Below are 24,788 nucleotides of genomic sequence, written 5' to 3'. Positions count from 1 at the left end.
ACTTAAAAAAACATTTCTACTGTTTTCTGCTAACATAAGACCTGTAAAAGAATTTGAAGGCAGGTTGGGCCTATCTATACATTCCTGAGAAATCGGCTACTGAGGACCATGATAAGATTGTCTTACAGTATGCAAGATACACCTTTGTTAAATTACCTGTTTGGTAAAGTTTAATGTCCTCTGAAAACAAGAACACAGATAAAAGTGGTCAAAGCAATTAAGAATTAAACTAAGGCAGAGGTAATGCTGCATTCTACACCTAGTAAGGCTTTCTGCATTTATTCGCCTCCTCTTGAACTTGGATAACACTTGACTATCTCAAACATTTCTGGGAGACCTTCAGTTATAGCAAAATCAATTTTCTTTCTTGGCAAGAAAATTTAAAACAGCCTGAAAAATAACTTCTGCAGGAAAAAGAATGTTTAATAAAACACAATACTGTAAGTACAAAACCTTGGAGAAAAGACAGCCCTCAAGGACATAAGTGGTCTAGGTGATAAATCCCAGTGTCACTTGTCTGATCTTTACATAGCTTACATTATCAGTGGCTGAATGGAACAAAAGCAGTTCACAGAACAAGGACTGAGCTCAAGGTTATGTGGTTATATGTCCCAGAATGTTCCACTGAGATCCAGAAGTATTCAAGAAGTCAAAAGAGCCCACCCTAGTCACAAAAATATTAGGTTGTGACAAGTTTACTTTTGCCTCTTGCGTCTTGGTTTCTGCTCCTTGTGTTTCTGTGCTCTCGTGTCCTTCTTGAGACGTCTGTCCACCACTTTGAAATGGCCCTTGACTCCAGCAGGGCGTCGAACCTTCCGGCCTGCGCCTTTCTTGGCGACAACGTAAGTCACCTGCCTTTTCTCTTTCCCCAAACCTGCTTTCTTGTAGATGCTGTCAGAGGAGAAAAAGAGATTGGGTAAAACTCTTCTCTTCAGAACCTCTCATCAAACTGAAAAACTATTCCCCCAGATTTTAGGGCCCTTGATTTGCACTTTCCTCTCATTCTCTTTTGACACTGCTTCTGGCCATCTATGTGCCTCCCTAGATTGGGCTACCATATAATTTGGTGACAAAAAGGCCAAATTTCAGAAGCATGATTCACCCTGCTTTAAACAAGGACAGTCAGGGGATTAGGAAACTTCTGTGTGTCAAACTGCTCTCCTTTTTACCCGTCACCCCACAGGAAACAAAGAAAAAATACTTTCTTTTTGCTGCTGCTGTGGCTGCTTCTCCTGGAGACTTCTCCAGAAGATCAGGAGACTGGCTTGACCCATTGCCCACCCCTGTTAACAAAGCCCTGTCTCTATCCAAAACTGGAAACCATGTGACAGTTAACTCCACAAAAGGTAGTTGGCCAACTTATCAGGGATCCAGGAAATGGTTCAAAGAAGTGTTATTTCTTATTTTTTTCATTCCTTTTCTTCTGAAGTCTAGCAGGCCTAAATCTGACCAGATTCTAATTTGTGTGTAAATTCACAGAAATGGTTTAGAGGTCAATGTAGTATAGCAGTTACAACGTTGAACTAGGGCAGAAGAATCCTCGGTTCAAGCTACTTGAGCCAAGTAGCTCAAATTAACTTCGTTATACACCTACCAAGGAACCTGTAAGTTCTGCTTAGGGATGGAAACAGTGCCCTTTAGTGGTTGAACTTCTTTTTTTTAAAAAGGAAGATTGACTGCTGCATACTTGTCCTGGAGAAACCTGTAACTATCTCAACATAAGATAAAAGTCTAACTTGAGTGTTGACAACCTACTGCCACATTCCATCTAAAACTAAATGCAGCCTCATTCTATCCTCCTGTGATCTTGCTTTGTTTATCATCTTGACGGATGGATTCCTGTGTCTCAGAAACCCATGCACTATTTTGTGGCCTTTTGAACTGACCAACAAAAGGATTGCTCTAGTACTGATTAACAAGGCATTATTTCCCTTTTCAGTGAAATACAATTCTTTGAATTAAATCAACCAAGCTTCTTCTGCACCATCTGAAATCTAGTGTATTCTATGTCTACTTTCATAAAGAGGAGGGAAATCATAATATATAATTCAGGGAGCCTTAGGCTATCTGGTAACAAAAACCTTAAACTAAAGAGAAAGGGTGCTGCACCTAGGAGTCACTGAGTTCATGGGTGGGTGGGTGGGGACCTTATTGAGAAAGGTGAAAACCCACCTGCGTAGCTGGGCAGCCTTTTCACGCTCTGAGATGTCTACAATATTCACCACAGATTCTGCTTTCTTCTTCATTTGCTCTAGTTTCTTCAACATCTGAGGGGAAGGAGAGAATAGTCATCACAGGAAAGGACTCCAAAGCATGGAGGGGTCTGTGTGTGGGTGCAGGTAGGAGTCTGTACCTGCTCAATCCTTTGTAAATTTAATTCAAAGACTCACACAGCAGAGATGGGAGAAAATCTTTCCTCAAAGCCCCACAAAACCCTACTTATCAAGATGAACAAAGACGTCTGGTGTATACAAAACGCTAAGCAAGGAAGTGGCTGGGTTGCTTCTGGCCTTCTGTGAACTTAGCCATGATGACAAAGTGCAATGTGGTCAATAACTATGGCTAAAATTCTAGTTTAGTATTATCTGGTTGGTTACAAGGGAGCACGGCCTGCTTACCCGCCGTTTCTTGCGGGCCTTGGCTTCTGCTATTTTCTTGATGGGCCGAGCATTAATTTCATGCCAACGCTGGCGGTACTCCTCCACGGTCTGACGGTCCACAGGCAGTGGTTTGCGCCGGTGCTGCTGCTCCTCCTGCACAAACCACTCAGGCAGCTCCCCTTCCTCCTCATTGAAAGTGTACCTGGGAAGAGAATGACAAGGGGACCAGTCAGAGCAGCCCTCCCCAAACATCAGGTAGCCAAAGCTGCTCTCTCTCCATTTAGTAAAAAAAGGCGTGCCCATTTTACTTTTGTACAGATGAAAAAAGAAAATGGGGCTTGCTTTTTGAATTTGGTGAAGATCCATGCTTGTCTTCTGACTGGGTGGAGGGCAAGGGCCACAGGGCAATCAGGCAATCATACAGTAGATGGAGCCACATTCTCTGTGTTGACTGGGCCAGAATTTTCCTCTCTCCTGATTTCTTTTTCTAGAAAGGCTGAGGTCACCACCACCACCCATTTTAAATTGTATTAACCCTATTTTAGGAAGATACACCACTTTATGTGCGTTTCCTGCCTCAAAATGAAGGGCACATGTAGCTGTTCCTTCCCTTCTTTAATGCTGACTGCACTGTAAAATTTGAAGTGCTGTGTTCCTGCACCAGTTCCCAAACACATTCCTTTTTTGCTATGTCTCATACCAATAACTTTTTTATAATGCCTCATACCAATAACTTTTACGAAAGCTGGAGTATCCAGAATTTTAATTGGGGTGATCCGCCATTCAGTCCTCAACTCAGGTTCTTGCAGGCCCAGCCTGCAGTGAGCCACCTCACTCCTCTGATCCCTAATTTCCTCTGTCACTTTTTATCATTCCCTTCCCCAGATTGGCGGTGACTGCACAACATGCTGGGCATGGCTAAAATGGGACTGGTAGTCCAGCCTAGTCACTTAGCATCCTGCCTATACACAGCCATCACTTTCAGCCATTAATATGGGCACAGCCGGTCACGTGAACACAGGACCTGTATTTTGTTAAACCAAGTTTAGACCTTAGTGTGAAAACCCAACCAAAGAATTTTCTCCATCAGATGGTGGAGAGAACTGAACCTATCAAATATTCATTCTGAACAACAGGAAAATGTTTCAAGGGTTTTCAAGTATCAAGAAGGAATATCTGAAGGGCCAAATGTATTTCAGGGGACAGCACAAAGCTGTTCACCCTTCCCAGACTTGGAGAACATCAGAACTTTTCAACTTCCTGATTTCACTGTGCAGGAAACCCCCATAAAGCAACTGCTCTTTGCTACATAGGACTAACTGGGATTCAGCAAACTTTTTCAGCACACCTCAGTCATCTGTGGCCTATCCCCTTCCTGTACTCAACGGTCTTTTTTCCAGCTGTGTTTGCTAGTGCTCCTGTACTTTCAAATCACCTGTTGAAAGAGCCATCAATCAAGTCTCTCTTGGCCTTGCGGGAGGTGGCAATGACTGTTCCTAATGCCAGTCCTTCAGGGTCCAGAACCCGAGCTCGCTTCACTGGAGAGAGACAAAAGTTGCAGTCAGGATTCTGGACCAGCATCCCAGCTCTATTCTTAGCAAAGCAGAAACAGATGTGATGCAATTGCTCTCCATTCCTCCTTTTGCTGCTTACCTGGATCTATAATGGGAACCACCTCAATACCACTTTGGCTCTCTTGGGGACGCTTTATGCCTGCCCGTGAGGCTGACAGCAAACTGAAATACAGAAACACATGGTAGAGTTGAACAACCATCTCCTCTCCTACATCCCATTAGGTGAAAAGAGGAAAGCCACTTCAGATACATTACCCACCCCTCAAAATTTGCTGAGGTGTCATAGAAGTTGAAATTTGCATTCCAAATATAGATTTATTCACTGCTGTCCATACACAGATAAAATCTGCTTATAAAAGTACAGATCTGAAAATACAGATACTAAAAAAATTGACATTCATCATTCATATGCTGCTAGTATTAAAAAAAATGAATTGCTGGCAATTTAATTTGATGCCAACATGAAAAATCCTATGATGACCGGCTTAAATTTCTAGTTTTTAGTAGTATATTGAAATGAGGCCATTGGGGAAAGTACAGACCAAATTTATGTCAAACATTAAAAGAAGCTTCAAAAAATCAATAAACATTTCCTTATATAAATTCATTTGTCCCTAAAACCAAAGCAAATCTGATAGTTTTTTTCTCCCTTCAGAGCAAGCTTATTGTTATATGTTTAGCTTATAAATGGCAAACCATTTGTTTAACGAAACTAATTTACTGCATAATAAAGACAGTTGGGACATTCAGCGAAACCAGTGTCAGAACGCCTTCCTAGACAAATGCCATGACTTTCTTTAAAACGGGGGCAAATATTTTGTAATGTGGAAAAACCAGATCTCTACCTTATCAGCAAAATATTACAAATGCGTGTATTATTTTTAGCAACAGATTTAGTGTTCATCCTTGATTGCGCTCAGAACAGATGGGTTCCCACGTTTGGAGGAAATTTTACCCTAGATCAAATTAGGTGCTGGTTTCTTTCTTCTAAAAATGAAAGAAGCCCAGGGACTGGGGAGAAAGGAGATGAGACCAGGGTGAGAACTGTATTGTGTGACAAAGGAAGGGTAATTCTTTCCCCCAAACTCCATGATGGAGACAAAAAGACCTCCTGCTGCCAGTTACATTCTTGTTGTGACAGCTTTCCTGTGGGTTGCATTTGTGAGAAAAGCGGGAGGCGGGGGGAGATGTTTAGGACTGCAGCACAGGAAGAAAAGCCATAGCTCCTCCCTGAATTAAAGCAAGGAACCCCCTAGGTAAAGGTAAAGGTTTCCCTTGACGTAAAGTCCAGTCGTGTCCGACTCTAGGGGGCGGTGCTCATCTCCGTTTCTAAGCCTTAGAGCCGGCGTTGTCCGTAGACACTTCCGGGTCATGTGGCCAGCATGACGACTCGGAACGCCGTTACCTTCCCGCCGAAGCGGTACCTATTAATCTACTCACATTTGCATGTTTTCGAACTGCTAGGTGAGCAGGAGCTGGGACTAGCAACGGGAGCTCACCCCGCCGCGCGGTTTCAAACCGCCGACCTTCCGATCGGCAGCTCAGCGGTTTAACCCACAGCGCCACCGCGTCCCATAAGGAACCCCCTACAGCTGCAGATATGATTGGCCCTACTGGCTCAGAGTTGGTGGCTGGACACTGCCCATCCCTGTGCTAAAAATTCACAGAACGCTGGGAACTGGTTTTGTTGTACAGAAGCAAGTTAGTGTTTCCTATTTTTCAAAGGTTGTTTATTCACTTTCTGCCTAAGGCAAACTACACAGATAAAAGTTGTGTTTCTCATTCTACTTTGAAGAGAATTCTAAAGGGGAAAGGATAGAAGGGCCTCCCAAAATGCAATATCGATCAACCCTGGGTTATGCACTGTACTTAGCAATGGCTTTAGCCATAGTTTGCTGAACAATCTATACCCAGAGGAGTTCATGCACTGACCAAGCCATAAACCATAATTTATATACCAGAGTGGAAAGATTTACTCAAGACACTAAGTCAAAATAATAATAACAACAACAACAAATGACAGTTTAGTGCAACTTATGTAACCAGTCTCTGATGACTTTACCAGTCTTCATTGCTGCTGTCACTCTCCTCTCCCTCAGAGGTCTCCCCTTCAGATGAATCTTTCGTTCCTTCAGGTTCAAGACCTTCCCTGCTCATGGATTCAGGCACCGTTCCATGTTGTAGCAGCTTCTTTTGCCTCCTGGCACTCTTCGAGACTTAAAAGGATTTAAAACATTTAAATCAGTGAAATCCTTTCCTTCCACTCATTACCCCAGATTCCTTGGCCCCTAAGATTTATGAAGGAGATGAACCAAGGTACAACATCAAAATTCACAGAAACATGGATGGCAGGCATAAAATGTTAACTACTGTTAAAGAAGAAGGTGGCAGGACAACAAAGAAAAAAACCCCAGCTGCCTGAGCCAGCGATGCACTACTTTTTGAATTAGAAGGTAACATACCTGGCCATGGTCCTAGCTTGCTACACTATTCTGGACAAATAAAGATATACCTTTACACCTTCTCCACCAAGATGCCATCCTGATGTGTCCTAAAATAAATACCCTGATTATAGACTTCTCTCTCTCTCTCATTACAGTTGGTGCCAAGGATAGTTAGCTTCAAGGATCAAGAAAGATCTGCCTGTTGGTCCAAGATTTAGACTGAACCTAGGTTTTCATGGTTCTGAGTTAGGATTTTAATCTTTGGAATTTTGTGTGGTTTTACTGGTTTGGGTTAACAGTGCCCTGCTCTGGTGATTACTCTGTATGAAAAGAAGAGTAGGATTTGCAATAAACAAAACAAACTCTCATCATGCCCAGATAGTACGGGACAATGTCCAATATGTGCAAGATCCAACATGACAGGAGGGCACCAGGTTGAAGGAGAATATCTTATCACATTCTGAACTTTCTGAAAGTAGTAAGTTAAATAAATAGCCCTCAATACTGTAAAGTCAAGGCAAGATCCATTCTCTGCTGAGCTGCTAAGTTGCTTCTGTTCTTTTCCTTTAAAAATGCAATGTAGGCAGCGATCCTCTCTCCAAGATATTTACTTTAGGTGACCTGGAATTTAACACCACAGAAACTTACTACTGCTATCACATTTAACGCTAATGATGTGCAAAGCATGTTATGAAGCAACACCCAGAGAGCCTAGAAGGCATGTGAAGCAATAAAGTCTGTAAAATTGCACGTACAGAAACAGAAGCAAATGAAGAAGCAGTCTTACATCCTTTTTCTCTTAACATTTAGCCACTGCAGGACATTCATTTTTGCAGTTCAAACTTCCCTACCTAATTTCAGTTTGGCTTTGGAGACTACTTTGACTTGCAGCCAATTCACATGCATTACACGGTCCTGTTTATTACCAGGGAAGAAATATATGGGACAAGTGGTTTCTAGAGATAGCCCCAAAGGCTCCAGTTTCATCCAAGTTACCTGAAAGAAGTGCTGGGTGGATTTCCAGTCCACCCCAATCCCACATTTTCTTTTATCATCCAACTTAGTCCTACCGAGTCAAATGTGGTTTTACCTGGTGGAAGTTCTGCCCGGTTCTGGGATAGGACTTGTGCCTGCCCAATCTCTAGTGCTTCGTCAGCATCATCATCAATTCCAGCAAAAGCCTCCTGAACCAAGGAAACACAAAACTAGTTTAGCTCATCTCTGGGAACACCGCTTCCTACTCAAAATGTCACTTTGTGAACCCCTGGCACCTCAGTTGTTTTAAAGCAAGAGTCTCAGGTAATGCCAAAAGAATGGCATTTCAGACCACTGGGGGAAAGAGGTACCTCATGGAATTGCCAGAGTGGTATTGTCCAACTTTTCCCAACTTGAGTGCTCTCTACCTGTGTGGCTTTCCACTTCCAGAATTCTTAGCAATGACTATACTGGGGAAGGGTGCGTTAGATTCTTGAACAAAGATACTCACTTTACCAAACCATAAGCTCATCTGATGTTGCTCACGCTCGTCCTTGTCCTCCAGGGGCACCAACAGAGGGTTTCCTCCTTCAGCATTCTCTTCCTCCATCTCTTCTTCAGAGGGAACTCTGAAACAGATAAAACAGAGCTCCAGGGAAGCACAGACACACTCCAACCTGACTACATGGTCATGGAGACATATTTCAGTCACTGCCAGCAAAATCCAGGAACTAACTGCTCTTAATCAATGAAATCCCACCTTAATCACTTATTGAGGAATAACTGGATTAGTCTCTGCTCCTCTTACACTCATCTAACCTGCACGCAGCAAGTCCTTGGTTCAATCCCCACCATCTCCAAGTAGAAATGGAAGAGATCCATGCTTGAAAACTTGGAGAGATACTGTGAATCACACCCGTCAGCAAACAGACCAATATTCTCTTCACCTGAGCCTTTCAAAATTCCGGTAATACTACAGTGATGGGGCGGGGAGGGGGGCAGAAAAAAAGAAAGCCCAGGCTTTTTAAATAACACGATTGCTGCTGCTACTACTACACTACTACTACTACTACTAGATGATGATGATGATGATGATGATGATACAGTCTTCCTCTGCCAAGAGTCCAGAGTGGTATGCAAGAACAATGAAAACAATCAACAATCAAACAAATTCCCATGAAACAGCACCATAGTTAAGGCAATTAGACCTTCCCAGCTAATTTGAGGAAATGGGTGGGGTGAGTTCCTATGAATCATTATGTGTGCATGCACAGAGTGAATCCACAATTGCTTCCCAGTGTCAGTTACATGATATGCTAGGATTGACTTCCAATTCTTCTGTGTGGGAAAGGTGTTAACATCATTTCCAGAAAGAGGCCACTTGCACAGAGCCAAGCTCCCCCAGAAATCAGCCTCCACACCAGAACCAATTCTCTGGCACCTTCACTTACCTTTCTGGGACGCAGGCCTGCTTCAGTTGCCTGGCCCGCTCCTCAACCTCTGCCATCTCCTCATCATCCAACTCACTGGCCAAGGAGACATCATCATCAGAGCCTCCTTCTTCCGAGAGAGATAGGTCACTGTCAGCATTGCCAGATGATGCCACAAAAGCATCTGCAGCTGCCATGTCACCCTGGACCAACTCATGCAGTAACTGCAAGCAGAGAAGGGTGGGGGTGCAGGTGGCAGGTATGATCATACAGATCAATCCTTCTGTGATGATTTACATGAAGAGTTGGTGGAGACAAATGAGATACTTTTTAGATACCAAGAGCCATAGTGGGTTGGTTGATGTTGCAGGTAGGTGAGGCTATGCTGAGCATGTGGGCAAGGACTTTTTCTAACCATTTGGGGGCTGGTGGTAAGAATTTTTGTTTAATTCTGCTAAAAGCTGATAGAGTACACACTTGTGTTTGTATGGCAAGGTGAGCTGCCCTGATGGAAATGGGATGACGTTATGCTCTTAAGGTTAAAGGTTTTTTGTTTTTGCCAAAACCAGGCTCGGTGTTACGCAGACACTGAAAAGCTTCATGCCTAATTAAAACACTTGGATGTAAGCATATCTGCCTTTAAATGAAAATATATAAAAGAGCAGAAATGTTTGCAACTTAATTGAGATAGCATTGCTCATTCTCCTGCATGACCTGCGTTAAGGCCTGGATAGGGGTAGTGCACCTCTCCTGGTTCTTTTAGACCTCCTGGTGGCTCTGATACCATTAATCATGGTATCTTACTGAATCACCCATGGAGTTTGGGCACTGGGGTCATATTTTACACTGGTTTCATTCCTCCCTTCGTGGATGGTTTCAGTCTGCTATAGTGGAGGAGGAAAGGTGTGCGTGTGGATGAAAGTGCTTAAGCAAAAGTTAGCTATACTGTGCTGAAAGAGCTACAGTGTTAACAACAGATTCTTTGTGTGCTGCCTTGACATTTAGTGTAGATTACTCACTCATTCCCAATTCCTTGCTGGCTATCTTCTCACTGAATGGAGTGTGTTTCCCACATAAACCCCCAACCATTGATCAAGGCTCAATCTCCAAAACTCTCAAAATGCCAGTTCCTTGCCACTCGTGAGCTGTGGAGCATAACAAGTTGAGAGAGCTGGTTAGGTGTGCCTCAACAGGTGGTGAAAGAAAGACTGAGTGATTATGAGTGAGACATACAGCTGCAGGTCATTCAACCTGATTTACATTGACCCAGTGTCACCTCCTACACAACTGGCATGTTCTCAGATCTTCTCTATTACCTGGTTTTTGCCAACTGCCCGTAGAGAGAACATCCCTGTGTCCCCATCATCTGCAACAGAAACACCAGGAAGATCCATCTTCAGTTCAACACGTTCTTGTTGGCGCCTGCGCTCACGCAGAATTTTACGTTTTTTCCTGGTGATGATGAAGGAAAAAGGTTTTAACAACTTATAGTGCATTACATGAGTCTACTCTGCATTAGAATCTGATCTGAGCTTAAAGTGTGGCCAGAAACAAAGGGAGGAGGGCGGGGGAGAAATAATATTAAGAGAACCTTGAGGTTTGGAAATTGATGCTCAAGGCAAACCATCAGAGCTCTGGAGAAAGTGTTATCCTCAAAGATGGATCTAAATAGCTCCATTCTGCACTAAATCTGCACAGAATTCTCAATACTATGAATGGTCACAGAACACCAGAAAGTAGGAAAATATATGGGGTGCATATATGCTAGGTACGTGATCATGAAAAGGAGAGAAAGAGAGAGGAAGGACTGACTCCCCAGCACCCACCCAGCCCAAATTCCTTCATCTTTCCAAATTCTATAAATCTTAAAGAAGAAACAGTGACCTAGAATATGAAAACAGCCTAACTGCTACACTGGGAAAGAAGCTGTGAGAAAAGGAGATTGTAAACCAGATTGGGAGATCCTACCAACTCTATCTTGAGTTCCACCACCCTTGCTCTAGATGATGATGATGATAATTAAACTTTATCCTGCCCTTTTCATATATAACTCATCTTGATTTGAGCAAGGCATGTGAATTGGCATATTTCACAGGATTTCCAGAGTTCTCCAAAATGTCAACTCTTGGAAAAATTAGGTTGGAGGAGTGGGACAACACTTCAAAGCGCAACAAAACTTTTCCCCACCATTTCCTGGTGTTTTTCACATCTCCGTACTAAAGACAAGGAAAATGAAAGGACCAAAAAAAAAAGACTTTTCAAGATTCTAGTTCTCAAACTACTGTGATAATGCCTATAATTTCCACCCCATAACCCTTGCTTGGGATAGCTTTACAAACATGTTGATCCAGACTCAGATCTCCAATATGGGGCTATAAGAGGCAAGCATTCTTGACATCCCCATAAAGCCAGAAATATTTAATACTATCTTTCCCCAACTGGGATGACTAGATTTGTAATCCAACATATGAGAGTTTCTAAACTGAGAAAATTGGCCTGAGTTCTGGGTCAAGCTATAGTACCTAAACAACTTTAAACATGCAATTATCATATTTGCCAAGCATCCTCTGATATCCTTATATGAAGCTTGATTCCTTATTGCAGCCATTTATGAAATGGTAATTACAAAATACATACGCTGCTTTCTTCAAACTCACCTCTTTAGTTCAGCCATCTCCTGGGCTTTGAGCTGAGCAAGTTGTAACTCCAATTCTTCAGCCTCTTTTTCTTCTTCTCCCCCTTGAATTTCTGGAGCTGCCTGTTTGGGCTGCACTTCTTCCTTCTCCTCTTCTTCTTCTTCCTCACCAGAACTTAAACTGGAAAGGGCGAAAAAGACAACATCTTTATTACAGAATAATAATACGGAAAATGCTTTACTGAGTGGACACTTACCTCAGTAAAAGCAAAGCAGTCCCTGTGCTGAGATTACAGTCAAAATAAGACAAGGAACAAACAAACAGAAAACTAGCTGAAGAGGAAAGAAACCAGTGGAACTATGTCTCAGCAAACTGAATAAAATGGCTCTGCCTGCTATCTCTCCCTCAGCCACAGGCTGGTGGAATAGCTGCAGCCAGGCAAGAAGACCCATCAAATCAAGATGGTTCTCCTGTTTTGCAGCCAGTAAACTGCAAGCTAAACTCCCACGACTGGGTCCAGTTCACTTACCTTATATCTATGTCCTTAACTTGTTCTTTCAACTTCTTCACAAGAAACCACCTCAGTTTTGTTCTCCAATTCAGCAGGGCCCTAAGCAAGGGGAAGGTGGCAGTGAGACTCTACACCGATCATTCTGGTGTCTCAGAGAAACTTCACAAGCAAGATACTTACAGGTAGTCCTCAACTTACAACCACAACTGGGACTGGAATTTCCATTGCTAAGTGAAGTGGTCGTAAAGTGTGACGTCACATGACTGCATCACTTAGCAATGGAAATCCTGGCACCACCCTAAGCCAAGTCATTCCAGGCTTGGTCTCTCCCAGCCCCAAGCCTCAGTTCTTCCAAGGTAAGGGACTGCCTCCCCTTCAACTCCCCACAACTGCCTATTCCACTCCCCCATCCCTGCCCTTTTGGCTGCCCTGTACCCTGCCTTGTGGGGGGCAAACAGCCCCAGAACCACGTGGCTGTGGGGCTTCTTGCCATGCAGCAGCTCAGGGGCTTCTTGGTGCCCGAGCCACAGTGTGAAGCTGCAGCCACGCTGGGAAGCCCCAGCCGCCCCACTCAGTCCCAGCCACTTTTGCCTTGCCACCCTGCATGCCAAGGCCCCTGCCGCCCCAGCGGAGCGCCCCAACTGACCCTCGCCATCTTCTTGCTCCCACTGCTGATGAGGCATGCCCACCCTGGCCCTTTGCAAGGCAGCTGCTGGCCACGTGAGGCCATCTTCCCCAGGTCTCGCAAGGAAACCACCGTGTTCAATCTTGGGAAGAAAGCCTTGTGCGGGCAGAAGCTGCCTCACGAAGGGCCAGGCTGGGCATGCTTGGTCAACTGCGGGAACAAGAAGATGGTGAAGGTCAGCTAGGGTGGCAGGGGCTGCAGAGTGCAGGGGGCCAAAAGGGCATAGATGGGGGGGGAAATAGGTGGGCGGGGGGAGTTGAAGAGCCCCTGCAGTCTTAAGTGCAGGCGGGCTGCCAACACCCAAATTTTGATCACGTGACCATAGGAGTGCTGCAACAGTCATAATTTCTGGGACCGGTTGTAAGTCCCTTTTTTTCAGCACCGCCATAACTTTGAATGGTCACTGAACAAATGGTTATAAGTCAAGGACTACCTGTAATTGGTTCCTGGTGGATTGGGGAATGACTGGCATGAACTAGCATGTATTGAGCTACCTAGATGATTATAGCTAGGACACAAAGATGGACCTTATTCCCCCTTAGCTTCCTACATCCCATTCTTGTAATTTAAGTCAACTGCCGTACCGGAGCTCCTTACGTCCAAGAACACGGATGTCTTGACAACAATGGCGCACTTCCTCAGTGGTTGCACTATGGTGTTCCAACTCTTCATTGTCAAAGACAATCTAAGACACAAGGCAGAGAGCAGGAAAACAATGGGAGGGTCTCTCTCACTGGTCCTTTCCTTAACCAGAGTTCTCTGTTTCCTAGCACTGTTGACATCTTGATAACCCAACAACTTCCAAAGTCCAGCCCTTCCATCCCACAATCTAAAAATTTCCACTTCTGCTGCTCAATCCTTACCTCACTGGCCTTGGCCAGGAAGTCCACTGGGTTGGAAGCTTTTAGAAAGTCTGCCAGAGTGCAGCGGTTATAAAGAACTGTGGCTCCATCTTCATATCCTTCTGCCTGTTTGAAAGAAACATAAGTAAAACAAAGAGGAAAACAGGTGTATAAAATGTGGTCTCAAGTAAAAGCCATGTCCTTCTACCTAACCCTCTATAATCTAAGCACCAAACCTTCCCACCTTCAATCATCATTCCCACCTATAATGAATACCCTTCTCAGACTAACCGGCTAAGACCACCTTCTATCATCAGGAGCTCCCTCATAGCTACTGTTGGAGAAAAAGCAATGTCCTCCACACTGACCTTTGGCTTCTTCTGGGACACCAGTTCACTCACTGACTTGGCCTGCACCTCCACTTCTTTGAAGGCAAATTTGGGGTCAAAAAATTTATTGTCAATTTTATCTGGAGCCAAGTAACCTAAAGAGAGATGAGAGTAAAGAAAAGACATTCATAACCAAGCAAGCCACTGTTGATAAAAATGATCATTTTTTTTCTCATCCTGAGGCTCAAGGTAACATGTGTGGAGACCCTAAGCAGCCTCCCAACCAGGCACTGACCTAACCAAAACCCACTTTGTTTCTACAGGGGTGACATCACATGCCTTCAAGCCATGTTTGGAGAATTTGGGAAATGAATTAGCAGAATTATTTATAGGACAGTTCTTGCATACTGCAATGGTCAGAAATGGTGACTTGTCACACCCTTCTTCAGGCTGCAGATGTTTTGGCCACACAGTGGCAGTGGAAGATCCCCTGTCCATTAGCAGCCTTTGTATAATCTGCAGCACTACTTGCAGATAACAAAGCAAATCCCAAATGCTGTATCATGCTGGGTTTGCCAAAAGCTAGTAACTGCCCGCTCAGACTCCCTTCAACCATGCTCACTTGGCACCTGGCTGGCAACCCATTCCCTTTCCCCCAACTCTAGCACTCACCCTGGCAGACCACAAAGATCTCAGCCGACTCGTTACGTGAGGCTTGTGGCTTGGTGGCTTGCACTTTATGGAAGAGCTGCTGGAAGATCCACAGAAGGGGCTGGTAATCCCGGGAACGGAAGACCTTGGTGATGAACCAGCCACCCTTGGACAAGAAATCGCAGGCCAGTTTCAGGGCTGACAGTGTAAGGCTGGCTGGCAGGAGAGGTGAAGCAGAGAGGAGAGGAAAGGAAGGGAATAAAGTCAAGGAAAAGTTAGACGAGCCTCTGAACTTGCAATTCATACCAAGATGCCATCAGTTGTACACCCATTCCAATGCCATCATCTCAGGATGGAGATAATAAAACTCACCTACCATTTTACAGAATGGTGATAAGGATGGCAAGATGCTTGTCTGGTGCAGTTTATACCCCACTTTTCCTAAAGAGCCTCAACAGAGGAAAGAAACCCACTCCGCTTTCTCTACATGATTAGGATCAAGAGAAGGAAAATGATCTAATCCTCTTGGTTTTCCAGTAACTCTGGTGATCAACAACTCACTCTTTGTTCTTCAGAATTAGAATCAGGAGGTTGGCTAAGATTTGGGGGTTCAATTAACTTACTAGGAATGAGGAAGCAAAATCAATTTAATGGACTATTATGTCCATTAAACACTAACCCCAGGCTTTATGTTTCTTGTTGCTATCAGGGCAATCAAGAAGGGAGATCAAGGGAGAAAGTGGCGGCACCACTGCCGGAACTGTTGAGGAGGCAGACCACGTTGTTGAGTGGCAGCTGGCCACCATGGGGAGACAGAGACCTCCAGACTTGGCTGCTGCCTTGCGGTTCTGCTGCAGGGCACCCCCATCATCCCTATTTGTTCAGCAAAGTCCATTAAATCAAGGCTGTTAAATGATGTTGTTCAGCTAACAATTAATTTGCATTTAGAGAAGAACCCAGACTTAGGAAAAATGTTCTAAATCTTTTAGCCAAAATTGCTCATTACTTTGCAAGCTTCAATCTTGGCCCATATGGTGTGCCAAAAAGAAAAATCTCCTTTGAGTTGGGTTTGACTCCTAGTAACTTTTAAACTACCTGGAATTAATTTGCTACTACTGTCTTTTTCCAGGGCATTTTTTCAACTTCCTAGTCTAGTCCACAGCCATGGTATTTTCCTGAGGGTCTCCCATCCAAGCACAAACCAGGTGTCACTCTACTTAGCTTTTTGAGATCAGCCAAAGACATTTAGGTGCTGCCACCTAGCTGGGCTATAGTGATCAGCTCAAGCTGAAATCATTATTTTAGACTATGCTGCATACTCAATTTAGCCCAGCTTGGTTGGCCCTACTGGCATATTTGTTTAAGTAATTTTGCCTTTGCACATGCACATTAGCTTTGTTTATGTAACACTAGTTATACAAAATACTTTAGGAAATTTGTCTTTGTCCTTGAGACCCTTTCAGGGGGTCCATGAGATCAAAACAATTTTCATAATAATACTAAGACGTTATTTGGTTTTTTTCACTCTCATTTTTTCATGAGTGTACAGTGATGTAAAACTGCTGGGGCCTTAGCACAAATCAAGGCAGCAGCACCAAAATGCACTAACAGTCACTGTATTCTTCACCACCATGCACTCACAGTAAAAAAAAAAAGGCAGTTTCACTAAAGAATGTCCTTGATAAAGCAATAAAAATTATTAATTTTATTAAATCTTGAGTGCACATCTTCTTAATATTCTGTGTGATGAAATAAGAACTATACATAAAGCACTTCTTCTGCCTACTGAAGTACAATTGGTGTCTTGAGCAAAAGCACTTGTTTGATTGTTTGAGTTGCAAGCTAAACTTTTTTCATAGAACACCATTTTTACTTGAAAGAACAATTGACAGACAAATTATGGTTATTCAGACTTGGGTATCTGGCAAACATTTTCTTGAAAATGAATGAAGTAAGCCTGTCACTTCAAGGAAAACAACTGACAGTATGTGTTGCCAATAATAAAATTCAAGCTTTCAAGCTAAAATTGTAATTTTGGAAAACTTGTATTCACCACTGTGAGCCTGACAGTTTCCCAATACTTAAAAACTCCACTGATGAGATTGGTGGTGATATTAACAAATGCAATTTTTTTGATACAAGTAGCCTTGCTTAACAGCCCTAATTGGGACTGGCAACCCCACTGCTAAGCAAAGCAGTCGCTAAGTGGGAAATCATGTGACTGTTACTGTGCTTTCTGGCTGGAAAGCTACAAGACTACTCAATTCCACATCTTCAGCTTTTGTTTGCCTCCTAACCACTCCTGCCCTTTGGAATGCTCGAGTGCCTGCTTACTGTCTTGTACGCATTGAAAGCAATGTGATTGCACCACGCACTATGCAAACAGCTTACTCTCTTGAGAGATTCTCTTTCAATCTCTCCGCTCTGGGGGGGTGGGGGTTGTGAGAAAAAAGCAAGGGATTTCTGTAGGAAAGCTCTCCTTTCCCACTGCCTGCACAATCATGGTGCTTTTGATGTGTAGAAGAGCCAACAGCCTGCTCTCTTGAAATCCCTTCCTCTCCAATCTCTCTGTTCTGCAGGGGGGGAGGGGAAGGAGAGACTGCCTACAGAAATTGCTTGCTTTTTTTCCTCCCCCCTACCCCACAGAGCGGAGAGATTGATGAGGAAGAGATTTCAAGGGAGATCTGTAAGCTATCTGCATAGCATGCCTGCGGCTCCCAGCCCTGGGCTGCTGGCTCAATTGCGTTGCTTTCAATGTGTAGAAGAACAAACAGCTTACTTTCTTGCAATTCCTTCCTCTCCAATCTCTCTGCTCTACAAGGGGGAAAAAAAGAAAAAAACCACAGGCCAGGCACAGGACATGTACTAACTGTAATGGCGATCATGTGACTGAGGGACACTGGGAAGGTTGTAAACGGTCGTAAATTGGTCATAAAGTTATTTTTTCAGCACTGAACAGTCGCTGAACAAGTGATTGGTAAGCAAGGACCACCTGTATTTTATAACAAAATGTACATTTGGAAGTTCTGCATAACTCAGTGAACCAATATTTTCCAAATGATCAATGCATGATGTTACAAAACCATGCATGGGAAAAAAAAAAATCAAAGTGCAAGAGAGGCCAATGGATTTTAATGCAACAGAGTACAAAAAGTTCACTAACATGAACTCACATTCCACATTGCAGCTAACCTTTAAGAAACCACCACTTTTCAAGTTCTGGTGTAATACCAAAGAAGAATATCCACAATTATGTGGAAAGACTGTTAAAATATTCCTCCCTTTTCCAAATATTATATATAACTGTGTGACCTAATTTTCATCATATTCCTCAACCAAAACAATATATGGCAACAGATAGAATGCAGAAACACATATGAGAATTCAATGATCAACTATTAAGCCAGACATTAAAGAGATTTGCAAAAACGTAAAATACTGCCATTCTTCTCATTTTTGTTTTGGAAAACATGGTTATTTTTCACAAAAATGTGTCATTTATGTTATAATGTAATGGGTTTATTATTATTTTTAAATGAACTAATAAATATTTTAAGAATATCTGTTTTAATTTCTAGGATAAATATCGATAGATATAACCTTCATAAACAAAATCTCTTTGGGGTCCTCAGTAGTTTTTATGAGTATGAAGAAGTCCTGAGACCAAAAAGTTTGAGAACTGCTGTTCTATGGTATCACCAAATTGTATGAAACTCCTCAGAGTTGCAACCAAGGAGCAAAGAAGCACCTTCACTATGTATAAAATACATTGTATGACTTAAGGCTATGTCTGCATATCCCCTTCTTTGGTGCAGATTGTAGAGGGTTACTTGAATAGGTTGTAACAGTGACACTGCTTTGGCCGGGCTTGGCCTGAAATTGCAACAAAGCCTCCCAATCCTCTTGAGGAGCACAGGAAGCTGCCAGGTGAAGCCACTAAAAGGGGCATGGTCAACTCAGCTAATTTTTGTGGGGGGAGGTTTAAGGGTAGAAAAACTGCTCATTCATTTCCATCTTTTAAATTCCTAAGCAAACTGGCAGAAAACTGAAGTCACAATGCCAAATTTCAACAGCAAGATGTCTGAGCAACGGGGAGCTAAATGTAGCTTGTAGGTAGCATGCTACCAACATAAATACTGGGCTATCAGGCATATTGTGTCTACATGCAACTTGGTATTGCTCTTGTGTCAAACACTGGATTGGGTGCACAAGATAGTCCACTGTAAAACACAGAATAAAGTTCAGACTGGTGATCAGTCTCTATTCTGCATTACAAAGCCCCAAAAGAGTGGTAAGGAAGCTGTTTTCTTCTCTTTCTCCTCTATTCTCCATCACCACCAGAAGAGGGCCCCATACCTTGAGCAAAGGCATCATGTACCCAACTGGCACCCACATTGGGAGCCCCATCGTTCAGCACAACATCCACTTTCCACGTCTTCAGCTCCTTGCGCAAGGCCTGGGGAGAAAGACAGCTCAGATAACCTCATAGGAGTGAGTCAATCCTGCAGCTCTGTACTAAGAGACCTCTGATATGTTCATGGTAAACCAATGCCACCTGGTGGCAGGAGAAGACAATGCAAGGGAAAGAGGAGATCTTTTAGCCTGCTTTTAAAATTAATATTTAATATTTCCTTCTGAGGTCTTAGATTAATTATACAGTTTTTACAGTACCAATATTTTAACAACATAAGGTCTACTAGGATTTTTTTTTCCTTTGATTGATTACGTGCCATCAAGTCGTTTTTGACTCCTAGCAACCACACAGATAGATTTTCCCATGACAATGCTTGTTGATGAAAACCTGTAAATAAAGCTGGCAAGTGTAGGGGAAGCAGAAGCCAAAACTAGCAGCTGTCTAGGCAACTGCATCTGGGAACCGAACAAAATAATTACCTGGCGACACTTCTCAGTGGTGATGTCTTCCTGCATCGTTACCACATTAGGGATGGGCTTGATGGGAACCAGATCAACCCCTAAAGATGAGAAGAAGGGAGAACAGAGATAAAGAAGCAAATAAGACAAAACCTAACCACCAAAGCTGTCATTCCAGGCAGTTTTTCCTGACCTCTTCCTGAAATCCACCCTGCTACTTTTTATTTGATCACATGTTCTTGTGATATTTTAAATGTTATACAGTACCTTCAGCTTTGTTTTGTTGTTGTTTTTTAATTTGGAGGCCTTATAAATCTAAATAATAGCAATAATAATAAGACCATCAGTGAATCCAGATCTCTGCTGTTTACTATGGCTGGCAGTGGTTCTCAGGATTCATGCCAAACTCTTTCTAACTCTGCTTCCTGAAACTTTAAGCAAGCACCGAGCTGTACTTTATTTACATTACTGTCCACAAAATACTATCCTGCTTTTGGTGTTTTATTTTTGTCTACTCAGTATAAACACATAATTCCTGCTCCTGTTCTGGCTTGTTCAGAAGAGAGTTAAGCCAGCAAATATTCTCCAGATTTCCTGGCTATTATTATGTTAAGAGGCTGTACACAAGAGATACTGAACATCAGAGACAACAACCCATGTCCCACAGACCCCATGCAACCCCCACATTCTGGACTCCCTCAAGGTTGTCTTGCTAAAATTTGGCAGTCATCACTGATTTTTGGCAATAACTTTAACACACACACACACACACACACACACAGAGCCTTATAACAAGTGCATTAAATTACTGCTAGGCTTAATGCAGCCATTTTAAGTTGACCTTTCCCCCACATCCTAACTCTTCCCACAAAAATGGATGGAATGTTTCAGTCTCGCCCCTCTGGGGATGTCACCACATTGCACTACACTCCCTGTGGCCTCAGCAATCAAATTACATTTTCCATATGGATCCTTCAACTACAGGTTTGCCCACCCTCAGTGTCCTGACTGTTCTAAAATGCTTCATCATTATCCTTCTTTGCACATAATCATGACATTCTTCCTCTTCCTTTTGCTGCACTTTTGCTAGATAGCATGCCAGTCTAAATTGACTCATAGGCACTGGCACTGGGAGAGGGCTCATGTCTTCATTCTGGTGGATCATGGCATAAAACACAAAACCTGAAGCTGAATCCTATTGGTTCTTTTATGTTTTCCCCTGGATCACTCCTCCATCCAGGTTACTCACCAATAATAAGACTGGACACTGGCATAAATTTTGAGGCAACCTGCAGCCTGTAGATAGAACAAACAGAATCAGATGCAGCTCTGAGCATCTATTAGTCAACAATGATATTGGAAAAGTGAGAATGAATTTACCACTTGTTCTAAGTAAGAACAGATTTTTATCATATGTAATCCAGAATCCTCTAGTCTCATACCAGAACAGATTCTTTAAATGTTAACAGAAGAATGTGCAACTACTGCTTTAAGTAAATGAGCTGTGGTCTATGAAGTTCTTAGTTCAAATCTCACTGCACGTGTTATCAGACAAATTACGCTACACTACCCCATCTCCACATTGGTAATACTGTATAGAAATTTAAATTCTGGCCTATTTTATAGATTTTTTTGTAAGAACACCTTAAAAATCTTTGCAAACCAGAGGTCACAGGCAAATTAATGTTTTATATTGAAAGGGCAGAATCAGAGAAAAACTGAACCTTTCTTTTCAATGAAGCATAGAGCCTCACCCAACGAAACACTAAAACCTGGAGATAATCAGAACACAGTGGAGATTATACCAAATTAGAATTCACTTACAAAGAAAGGAAATAGTTTTCTAATCAAAACTCATTATGGTGTGGATAAAATGCAAAGGAAGAATTTTTTTCCTCTCTCATACTAGGAGCATCCAGGATCAGCTAACGAAAATAAATGCTTTTTTTTCCTATAGCACTTAGTTACAATACGGAAATGATGACCACAAAAGGCAATAATGGGCACCAACTCAAGAATGTTTGGAAAAGGCATTAGAAAAACCCATGGAGGAGCATAAAGCTATTAAAGGTTATGTGCTGCCTCCAGAATCAGGGGCCCTATGTCCCTGAATGCCAGCTGCAGCAGCAAGAGCGGAAAGTGTCACTGGGCTCATGCTGGCTTCCCAAAAGCACCCGCTGGCAGCTTTACAAAGACAGGCTAAATTTAAGTTTGGTCTTATCTAGCCTAACACCTCACATATTCTTAAAACATGAAAAATTAACCAGAGCCCTAATATTTAATCACCTAAAATCATGGAAATCTTCCCAAAGTGTTAATCATATATGTTTGAAGGGTTTATTATTTATTTTTCAAATTTTGTTACTGCCCATCTCCTGCCAAAAGAGGGGTTCCTTCCCCCCCTCAACTATTGGATCTAGATTTAATCATATTTATAGTACTGTACCTCCACTGGAATCAACGTTTCTTTTATCATGATTAATTTATGCCTTACTGATTTCAGTAGCTGTATTCTAAAGAAGACGAAATCTGGAACCAACTTTCCCTCTCTCTCTGTATTTGTGTAAGATATGTTAGCAATTAACTAACAGTTATGTTAGTTAGTTACTACTGTAAAATAGTTTTTTTTTCTCTCTCAAAGCAGTGAGACTTCTTATTGCCTTTGGGGATTCAACAAAACAGGGACAAGCCCTCAGCCTCAGTTTTCCTAGTCAAAATGGTAAAGGAAGACAGGAGATTCCTGTTCCCAGGTATCATGAGCATGCTCCTGGGAGTAGCCAGGGTATGATCTGGCTATTTCACCATACTGGGAGCATACATTTGGGCTATCTATTAAGCCTGACTCAATCCTGTGGATCCATTTCCAAAGCATTTGGAGCACTTAAGGAAAAAAAATCTGCAATAATATTGCCCTGGTCTATGCAGAATCTGTTCCTGCAGATGGCGAAATTTTCACGATGTGCTTAACTCTTCATTGGCTAAGGAGAATGTATTAACAAGAGGGCTGTTTAAGGTTTTGACAAAAACATATACAGGCATACCTCATTTTATTGCTCTTTGCTTTATTCAGCTTCACAGATATTGTATTTTTTTACAAATTGAAGGTTTCTGGCAACCCTGCATCAAGCAAGTCTATTGGTGCCATTTTTCCAACAGATTCGCATTTTTTTAGCAATAATGTTTTTTTTAATTAAGGTATGTACATTTTTTTAGACATAATGCTATTGCACACTTAATAGACTACAGTACAGTGTAAACATAATTTTTATATGCACTGGGAAACCAATTCGTGTGACTCGCTTTATTGCAATATTTGCTTTATTGCAGCAGTCTGGAACTGAACTGCAGTATCTCCGAGGTATGCCTGTAGTCTATGTGCATCAAGAGTAGGAGTGCTATAATCCTGTACAAAAATACAGACACACACACTTGAACTGGACACTAACCATCCTCCAGGAGCAGCACACAGATCCAGCAGGGCCCGTGACCTTGGGAGGAATTGGAATTTGCGGTTCAACTGGATCAACTTAAAAGAAGAACGGGAGCGGAACCCTGGAAAAGGAAGATGGATCAGCAGCCTCAGGCACAGTTCCAACTATAGCCATGAGCCTCTAACTCTACCCCAGCAATTTGAACACTGTGTGCTGTGTGTGAGCTTTAAGGGGTTCAAAATAGAATTTCAAAATTAATTCATCATGTTAGAAACACAAGCCAATGCTTGCCTGTTGAAAGGTCCTGCCCAGCACTGATCTCATAGTAGTGGTATAGTAGTTAAACTGTTCATAGTTAGCCTATGAACAGGAAAACTCAGATTCTAGTCTACCCTCAGTCACAGGGGTTCACTGGGTCATTTGGGGCCACACTCTCTCTCTTTCAACCCAACCCACCTCACAGGGTTGTTGCTGGGGAAAGAATGGGAAGAGGAAGCTCTACATATGCTGCCTTGAGCTCCAAAATGAAAGGCGGGATAACAATGAAATAAATAAGTAAGTAAGTAGTGACAGCACCCCAAGGAAAGAAAGAACACATAATAATTCCACAATTCAGATCACCATCCCAATGATCCAAAAAACTGCTTAAAACTGACCAGGCAAAGTGCTTATATGAATTAATTTGGGAGGCAGTATCAATACTAGGCAGTTATATTAAATGGGATACCTCTAAAGCATGGGTCCCAAAACTCTTCAGCTCATTGACTCCTTCATGAAGTTTCAGATTGTTCATTGACCCCCAAACATTATATGAAAATAATTTCATGAATCCTACTTTAATAGGACTATGAATAACAACAACAACTCAAGGCCACTCTCACTGGCAGCTGACCATCCAACCCTGGGTAACACTGTCTCGCCACTAGACACCTCATCCTCAGGACTAGGGATGGATGGATCTCTACAGAGATCCCAAAAGATTAACTTACCCCAATTGGTCATTTATTGACCACCTATTGACCTTCAGATATTTACTGACCCCCTTTTAACCCCCAGACATTTATAGACCCTTTGGACAGTCCCATTGACCCTTGGGGGTCGATACTGACCACATTGGGGAACCATGCTCTAAAGCAAAGAGAATACCTGCTCATTTTTGCAAATACTTATGCAAATGTTATTGTTTTGCTCTGGCAGATGTTTGTATATAACCAGCCATCAGTTTTGGAGGGTTTTGGCTGGTACCATTTTTTAACTCATTTAATCAACTTTAAAAACTAAAACACGGTGCCACAGACTCTCTTACATAGAAGATCACCTCTGTGACGCCAAGAGAGAACTCAGAGAGACTATTCCTTTCTCTTGAGTAACAATATTCAATAACTTTATATCAGCAGAGAAATATATTTCCGTCTCCTTCCGGCGACAAAACTCTCTAAAGCTGATGCGAAGAACAATAAAACGAGAAAGAACAAAATGCATTAAACGCCCCATTATCTCACCGGTCTCTTTGGCTAGATGATAAAACTTGTCTCTTCGGCTCTTTCCTACTTTCCCCTTCTTGCCCATCTTGACCAAGAATCAGCAGCCACAGCAACTTCTACCCGGAAATCGTGGCTCCGCCGCGAGACTCACACGTGCGCAGAATCTGCTATGACTCTTCTCCCACCTCGTAGTTCTTCCTCTTCCTTGTTTCGTGCCAGACGTCGGTCAGCAGCTTTCCGGCCATCTTGAGTGTGGCAGTAGCCCTTTTCCTTTCCTCTTCCAAAGGAACTGGAAGGAAATACGTGAATACATAAAATGCCCAC

At 42.6% G+C, this 24,788-nt stretch overlaps 1 protein-coding gene across 1 annotated transcript; it reads right to left on the bottom strand.

The window, feature by feature from the left end:
• Positions 1-398: 398 nt before the first annotated feature.
• On the bottom strand, positions 399-24,755 carry FTSJ3 (FtsJ RNA 2'-O-methyltransferase 3). Its single transcript, XM_063300721.1, has 21 exons — positions 24,483-24,755; positions 22,996-23,101; positions 20,799-20,845; positions 19,571-19,650; positions 19,034-19,133; positions 14,699-14,893; positions 14,066-14,181; positions 13,719-13,823; positions 13,440-13,540; positions 12,189-12,269; positions 11,681-11,839; positions 10,340-10,475; positions 9,045-9,247; positions 8,105-8,222; positions 7,709-7,802; positions 6,237-6,390; positions 4,254-4,336; positions 4,036-4,138; positions 2,619-2,802; positions 2,173-2,267; positions 399-891 (listed from the first exon to the last, which is right to left on the bottom strand). Exons 1-21 carry the CDS (start codon positions 24,547-24,549, stop codon positions 696-698), a joined length of 2,523 nt encoding a protein of 840 aa, XP_063156791.1. The 5' UTR covers positions 24,550-24,755; the 3' UTR covers positions 399-695.
• Positions 24,756-24,788: the final 33 nt, after the last annotated feature.

Source organism: Candoia aspera, chromosome 4 (assembly GCF_035149785.1).
Source record: "Candoia aspera isolate rCanAsp1 chromosome 4, rCanAsp1.hap2, whole genome shotgun sequence".
NCBI lineage: Eukaryota > Metazoa > Chordata > Lepidosauria > Squamata > Boidae > Candoia > Candoia aspera.
This window is presented reverse-complemented; position numbering and strand designations above follow the sequence as displayed.